General features: G+C 43.6%; 1 protein-coding gene across 1 annotated transcript; it reads right to left on the reverse strand.

Moving 5' to 3' along the window:
• Positions 1 to 4,596: 4,596 nt before the first annotated feature.
• On the reverse strand, positions 4,597 to 7,348 carry LOC131301865 (uncharacterized). Its single transcript, XM_058328348.1, has 2 exons — positions 7,288 to 7,348; positions 4,597 to 5,247 (listed from the first exon to the last, which is right to left on the reverse strand). The coding sequence occupies exons 1-2, from the start codon at positions 7,329 to 7,331 to the stop codon at positions 4,944 to 4,946; spliced, it is 348 nt and encodes a 115-aa protein (XP_058184331.1). The 5' UTR covers positions 7,332 to 7,348; the 3' UTR covers positions 4,597 to 4,943.
• Between the last annotated feature and the right edge of the window lie 902 nt (positions 7,349 to 8,250).

Here is an 8,250-nt window from a genome sequence, read left to right on the forward strand (position 1 = left end):
TGCTTCAATGAGATTCACCCGGGGGGTCTGCTTGGTGCTTCGGACAGCGTTGACGTAGCACTGCTTGGCCGCGGTCTGGTCTCCGTACAGGTCTTCCTGGTGCCCGTTAGTGCCGATGAAACGTACCACTTGGTGATAAGTGGAAGCAATCGCTTTAAGCCTATGCAGCCAGGTTCGACCGACAATGGCGTTGTAAGGGCCAGGGACGTCGACCACCACAAAGTCTATTTCAAGCGTTACCGAGCCGGCACGGACAGGAAGAGTGATCATACCGATGGGCCAGACAGGAGCTCCGTTGAAGCCGATAAGGGGAACTTCGGAAGGACGGAGGTCGGTCTCGGGAATCTTCAGATCCTTGAAAAGGGAGTAGTACATGACTTCGGCCGAGCTGCCCTGGTCTACGAGGACGCGACGGACATTGAAATTTCCGATGCGTAGCGTGACCACGAGGGCGTCGTTGTGGGGAAGTTGGACACGGTCGAGATCCTTCTCGGTAAACGTTATCGTCCATTTGGAGCCGTCGTCGGTTCTTGGGCGCTTCGGTTCGGGGCCAACTATCATGACCTGCTTGGAGGAGGAGGCTTCATTCAATTCTGCCCGGATGACTCGAGCGGCTTCGGGGTTCAAGGGACCATGTATGACGTTGATTGTCTGTACCTCTTCCTCGGTATGTGATTCGGTCCTCTGTGTCCGAGCCGTCGTCTTCTCGTGATCGATGAAGTTTCCGAGGTGGCCACCAGCAACAAGCTGTTCCAAGTAGGCCTTGAAGGGCTTGCATGCTGTGGTGAAGTGACCTTGCTCGCTATGGTAGCTGCATCGAACGATGGGATTCTTGATTTTCCCATTTTCGGTTCCGAGCTTTTGATTGGGGAAGGAGAAAAAAGGCTGATCCTTCACTTGATCAATGATCCGGTAGATGGGAATGGTGAAGACGGTCTTTTCGGCGTTGAAGTCGCTTGGCTTCGGCCCCCTCCTCGGCGACTGCTTGATCGTGTTGACCTGTTTCTTCGAGGTTGAGACAGGTGCGGGGGCCGGTATGGATACCGAAGTGTTCAACGCTTTTGAACTTGTAGGCTTCCCGATGCCTCTCTCTGCCTTGGACTCGATGAGCTGACACCAGTTCTCGATTCGAGTCATAAGGTCCTTCATAGAGTTCGGCTTATGGCGAGCGAGGTCGTCGTAGACTTGCTCGTCCTGGGATGTGAGACCGAGCTTGAATCCTCGGGCAGAGATGACACCGTCGCAACCTTCTATCTCATTGAACAACTCCCAATAACGGCCGGCGTACTGCCGAAGCGTTTCGTCGTTCCTCTTACGGAGGGCTAAGAGGGAGTCGATCTCCTTCTCGTGCTTGTTGCTCGTTACGAACCGTGCCATGAAGGCGTCACAGAGGGAATCGAACGAGGAGATTGACCGAGCCGGGAGTTGATTGAACCAGGTGAGGCCCAGGTTGCCGAGGCTTGCTGGAAACACTTTGCACAGGAAAGCATCATCCGAGGGTTCATTCCGAAGAAATAGAGACATGACGGTTTTATACTGGACCAGATGAGTGTACGCCTCGGTCTTGCCGTCATATTTTGCGAACTTGGGTTGGGAGAATCCTTTGGGTGGGGTAACCGAGTCGATCTCTCTTGTGAATGGAGAGGTCGAGAGTCGTGCAAGTCGCGCATCGCGATGAGGTCGGATCGAACGGTCGGGGCCGTCTGGACGCTCAGTCGCTGTACGCTTCTTGGGGACGAGTTTGTCCAATCGTTCGTGCTCCTTTCTCTTTGGATCGATACTAACCGTTTTTCTGGGAAAACGCTCCTGGCGATGATGTCGGTAGCTATCCCGAGCGGAAGCCTCGAGGCGCTCGGTGACCGGGCTCCTGCTGTTTGCGCCGCCGGGGTGCGAGACGATGGGACTTCTGGCTCGGGGGCCCTTCAGGCGCTCCCGGTATCCTCTAGTCTGGATCTCGACAAGGCCGTCATCTCCCCTGGATGCCCTTGTGAGGCTAGGGGTAGATTCCCGGCATGTCCTGCCCACAAGGACGGAGTGGGTGGAGGAGGCAGAGACGCTCCCACCACCGAGCCTGTCAAAGGCCGATGGCCTCCTTCGAAGTTGCGCGGGAGAGCGAGAACGGTCCCTGCGCGATGTTTCTTTTGGGGCTCGTGTGTCCACCGGTCTTGGTGACTCAAGACGATCCTTGACTGAAGGACGGGATCTGTGCTCTAGCAGGTGACCGGCTTCGTGACTGCGTGGGGGGGTGCGACGGTTTGTTCTTCCGCCGCGGCTCCCGGAGGAATGAGATGGGGAGATGAGGAGGTGTTTGATCTCTGCCAACTCGTCTCGGACGTGTCTGTCGCGGTCTACAACCGTCGTGAGATCATCGATTTTGCGCTCGAGATGGCGGATGTAGGAGTGGAGCTCGGAGGATGGGCCTGCGTCTGGAGCTGATGCTCCGGCGCCAACTCCGATGGATATGTGGTTCTTTCCATGGGCCGCCGCTCCTCCAGAAGCCAGGCTGTGGTCCACGAGGGAACCGAGCCCGTGGGCGGTACCACCGTGATGTGCGTCGTCGATCTCCACCATGTTTGATTCTGGATGTTTTAACGGAGCAGATGGGGGGAAGTGAAAGTTGAAAGGATGGCTAGGTCCCCAGCAGAGTCGCCAATTGTAGGGGTTCGATTTAGGAGGAAGGACCTTCGCCTGAACTTGTACTTCACTTCCGCTGCTCCGTTCCTCCGCCGATGGACCTGCAACAAGTCACTAAGGCTGGAATAGCCCTGTGACCCTCCGACGATCAAGTTAGATGTAAGGAGAGTTGCTTTTAGGTCTAGGGTTAGGGGAAGATGGCATACCTCTCAAAGATGAATATCCCTTTGTATTTATAGACCTAGGTTAACTTGGGCTCCAAGCCAGTGCGTGGAGGTCACGCTTAGGTAACCGCCCTTGGTGACATCATAGATGACGCCACGGGATAAGACGGTTACGAAGCACATGGGCAGATGATCCTTTTCGCCACGTATCGCTCATGGTCCCCTCCTGCTATGCTGCATTCTGCCAAAAGTCCCAAGCGGAATGTACACCTCGGTAACTAGCCGAAGTGTAAACAGGAGACTTGACTCCGAGCGAGTAAACAGAAAGATATACACAGGCCCATGTCAATATGAGGCCTCGGTTGATGGTGGTCCGGTTATATTACCGAGACGATTACCGAAGCCTCCACAGTGGGGGGTGGTTTGTGGCAGCCAAGAAGGCTGAGAAAGCTGGCTTATACACAGCCTATATTGGCCCCTGCATGCAACAAAGGCCAAGTGGTTTACGTAAAACCCATGGGCCATGGGGGGTAGTTTGGAGTAATTTGAATGTCCTAGGGACTAAATCGATAGGATATGATCTTAGGGTTCTTAGTTATAAATTTGAAAAGTATGGTGCTTTATTTGGGAGGTTGAAAAAAGCTTGGTCAAAATCCAATTTTGATTTGGGTCATAATTGGCCGATTTGGGAAAGTCAAACGAAAGTCAACCATCACTAATTAGTCAAATTAGAAAATAATGAAATAACTAATTAATCAAAGGAGTATAAAATTAATAACATTATATAAAAAAAAAAAAAGACCAAAAATCCGGATCGTTACAAGTTGTAAAAGGTGTAATTTTATAATTTCTCATGTTTTGGTGAAACTTACATGCTTCTAGTTAGTATCATCATGTCTACTGTTAGTAATATTCCTAATAAGCTGAGGTAGTTGCCATTATGCTTGGGTTCTCCTCTTTTCTTTTCAAAAAGACAATTTATTTTTTTGACCATATATTTTATTGCGGTTTTTGTTTTTGATGAATTTTTGGGGGTATGGGTTGGTGTTTGTTAGGTGTACGAGAAAAAGGGTCATGAAGCTGGATTCAAGGGGGCCTACGTACATTGGTTGCCCAATGAAACCATGTTTTCTCTGCAAGATGTCTGGTAAGTGTTTTGTAGTGTACTTTATTGCTCTTTAGACTAGTGTTGTCTCAAGTAGACTATTTAGACGCGTTTATCCTGAGCATTTGGATGTTCAGTTACTTGCCATTTGCAATTGTTTGCGTGTTAAATTTTCGGCAGTACCCGGCGATGGAAAAACCAATTTTCTTTAACAATATGGGGATTTACAGTTTCAATTGGTTCAAACTCTCTTTATCTGAATTCCCATAATGGCTGCAGCGTTGATCGAGTCTGCAGAGACAACAAAAACTGAAAGGAAAAGCAAAGCATTACAGGATAATAACAAAGGGGTTGATCCCTGGTGGGGGATAATAAAGCAATGCTTTGACTCTGGGTGGTTCTAAAGGATTATGGACTGAGCGCAGTTGTTTTGAATATTATGCACCATTTCTGCTTTTTTCCAAAAGAAACAATTGTGGATCCAGCTGCTCAGCAGCGTCCAACCTGCAAGCCTCTTGCCTGAGTTAAGCCCTTGCGCGACACAGATTCATAAACAAGTCAAATGAAGACGCATCTAACCGAAACAGAAGAGGAGCAAGTGATCCAGTTTCCATCATATGCATATAATCAGTTGCAAGATTACGAATAACATAATCCCATGGCTGTTGTCTTCTACTCAACAAAAATTATTCTAATACCATCATATTTTCAACCACGAAACTCAGTTTCAAGCTGAACAACTACTTCCAGTTCCAAGCTGAACAAAACAAGATTACTAGTTGCAGTTTCAAGCTGAACAAAACAAGATTACTAGTAGCCGTTTCAAGCTGAATAACGAGTTGCTGCGTCCTGGGAACATCAACTGAAGTGTTTGCAGCTTGTTCCCAGCCCGGGCAATCGCATCATCTTCACTCTCTCCAGGCATTTGCAATATAGTAACCGCAACATCCACAACAAACGGAAGCACCTCCAGGCCCGCATTCTCATCATCATCCAGCATTGAACGGGCAAATCGGAACATCTCATCTATAATCGAGTCCTTATTCCTTAACGCTGTCTGGTAAACACAGAAAAGACAGAAAGACAGACACGAAGGGCCTCATTTTCTCGCTTGTCAAAAACAAAACGTGGTTAAAACAGAATGGTCTCCTTACTGAGACCAGCTCTATGACAGCATCGTCCCCACCAGTGTCGCCATTGGCATGTTTCTTGAGTTTATTACACAACCTCATTTCAACAAAAATGAAGGGAGCAGGTTCAGAGTAAGGCTGGACTCCTTTTTTGGGGAGAATGCCATCATCTTTCCAGCAACGACAAGCATACTCAGCATCCATGTCGTATGATCTTATACCAAAATACGAAACAACAAAAATTATGTATGCAAAACAAATGAACAAGAATATAAGTATCAAAATTTGCTTAAAAAATTTAACAGTGAACAAAAATTTAGACATACAACATTACCCACCTTGATTTGGATACATATCATATGAGAAGTAACTTGGAAAAATTGAACTAACTACTATGAGCAACTCCATTGGTTGCCAAGGCCAAAGTTCGGCAACAAGTTTTGCTTAAAAAAAAGTCTCCTGGCACTATCTATCTATACTAATATGTAACCGGAGAGCCCAAGTTGGTGTCTCCCTTTTTTAAACCATGCCATATTTTCTCCCTTTCCAAAAATGTCTACCACAAAATGTTTTTAGTTTTTACACCCTAGCACCAAATTATGAGCGGTTACACTAAGGCCAATTCGGTAAACTCACCAATCAATTTACCAACAAACCCACCCACGATTGGATAGTTTTTCAAAAATGTTTCTACATGTTCCTCTCCCTTGGGCTTTCATTGTCTGAACTCACCGATCAATTCACAGTACAACGCCTCCCTACAATAATTCACAAAAAAGCTAATTAAATTCATTTTCTATATGGTTTTGTTCGTACTCTCGATGAAATTTTGATGAGTTTAGAATGCGAAAAATTGATAGGGCTAACGGGAACGTATAATGAGGCAGCCAAAACTCAGTTTGATTTTACTTTTGTTTATGATCCTAGTTTATTGTTGGTATGCTTCGCTTTACATCCATGCGCATTACGTGTGCCCCACTTCTGGAACATATAACTTCCAGTCTCAATATAACACAAAAATAAAAAGCATTAAGTTGGAAAAAACCTATTTCCAGAAATATATTTCTAATACCAATTGAGAAAATATAGTTTCATAATTCCAAAAGCACTAACCAGATGTTTTCCGAAACCCGTTCAAAGAAGAACAAACAACAACAAAAACAACAACAAGAGAAGGATAAATCATAAGTAAAATCATCAAACGGATCAAACAGAGTTCGTTCATCAAATTCATCTCAAAGCCCTAATTCCCAGAAACGCGCTTATAATCTAGTCGGCTAACAAGACGAAACCGAAATTGATCAATTATCACAAAACACGGAGATATTCATCCATCTCAAATCTCAAAACACCACAAAAAATCAAACCAAATAGGCTTTAAAAACTGAAACGCAACAAACTGAAGCAGAAGAGTGATAACGAAAAGCACTGGACGGATACAATAAATTGGTAACGAAAAGCACTGGACGGATACAACAAATTGGTAAAGCTATACAGTAGTGCTACTCTTACCGCACAGATTTTACCGCACATTTATATTTGTGTGGTAAAAGTGTGGTAAGAGTAGACTTTCTAACATAGCTATCTCCTAATCTTCTTGAGAACCGTAGTGTTGGACATAAAACGGAACTCCGCACCCTGTGATCTTTAGTAAGGTTCCTTAGGGTATCACCAAAAATAAATAATTAAAACTGAGCTAAACCTCAATTCCAATAGAATAGTGGTTTAAGTCCAAGTCTCGTTCCACGGAGATTAATAGGCTAAGTTGTATTTCTAAAATTAATTCCTAATTCAATTCAAGAAAGAGTGATTGGATTTTGGTCAGCTAAAATTATCCAAATAATTAAAAGCCAGAGAGATGTTGAATTCAAATATGGAAAATGTTTTAGGAGTTTGAATCCACCCTAACCTCGTAACAATGTGATTATATCGATTTTAGAAAACCAATTACTAGAGTGACAATGATTCGTCAGAAGCTACAAGCCCTAATGATATCGTCAAGAAAATAGCATGTAATTGAAAACCAGGCACAACCTATCTTGGGTTGGCATGAATCGTCTTCGATTCTATAACTAATTAATCTAGGCACAATTCGTCTTTTCTAGACATAGATTATCCTAACTCTCAATTACATGCACAAAGAATATTGTTGCATAACCATGTATTTGCAATCACAGAAAGCAAACAAAAAAAGTAGATTGAAAAAAATAAGATCGAATCATAAAAACAAGTAGAACAACATCTTTCTCCTTACACTGACATGTCGGTATTTTCCTCGTCCGAAGCTGCTGTTCCCATTGGGAACCAATTCCCCGTTTTCCTCGTCCGAAGTCAATATTCTGTTCCTTATAACAAGTTTATCAGTCATTAGGGTAAAAAAAATAGTGAATAGTATACATTTTTTATTTTACCTACCCACATTTCTTTCAATACTACACCAATATTCTTTATTTTATTTATCCGTGAATATAATATTATCAATTCATTATGTGGTGAAGTAGAGGAAATAAGAATAACCAATTAGAGAAGAGTGAGAAAGTGCAAAATGACCACAAAAAGAATAAAATAATCAAAACCCAGTGAATAGTTCTTACGTGTTTATGCCTAAGCACCGTAGCTAAATTCATTTTACCTGGTCGTATACCTAAGCTGCTGCAGGTGTTTATGTGTGTTTGACACTTTAAAATGCCTAAAAATGCACTTTGACTACTCTAATGTAAATGCTCTTATATAGATTTAACATGCTTTAATTACACAAAGCTCCCTTGGGCTATGTGTAATAACAACTCACAAAATCGACTTTAAAGCACTCTGCACTTTAAACCCCAAGATTAACTTCTATTTTTATCCAAATTTCTTGGAAACGAGCTCGAGCAACCTATAAACACAAACAAACAGAAATAAATATCAATTAACCAAAATGAATGACAAATAAATGTAGTTTGGGGGGCCTATATATATATATATATATATATATATATATATATATATATATATATATAATTTGGCACTTATCATATCTCGAATGGCATAAACAAATTTGGATAATCAAAACTTGCCATCTCATTTTCTTGTTATTCATTTAAGGGGTTGTTAAGCTTAACAATTGAAGTCCTATAATGGTCCATAATCAAAAACACATTTTTGGTAAAGAGGTATAAGAGAGAATTGGGAATAAATATAAGTGGGTAAGATCATTGATAGTGATGGGAGGAGA

Source organism: Rhododendron vialii, chromosome 9a, assembly GCF_030253575.1.
Source record: "Rhododendron vialii isolate Sample 1 chromosome 9a, ASM3025357v1".
Lineage (NCBI taxonomy): Eukaryota > Viridiplantae > Streptophyta > Magnoliopsida > Ericales > Ericaceae > Rhododendron > Rhododendron vialii.

Excerpts from the sequence above, each read along its gene's own strand:
- LOC131301865 (XM_058328348.1), bottom strand. The coding sequence starts at position 7,331 with ATGGGAACAGCAGCTTCGGACGAGGAAAATACCGACATGTCAGT. Across the intron at positions 5,248-7,287 it reads GAAAATACCGACATGTCAGT|ATCATACGACATGGATGCTG; the intron begins GTAAGGAGAAAG and ends TTTTGGTATAAG.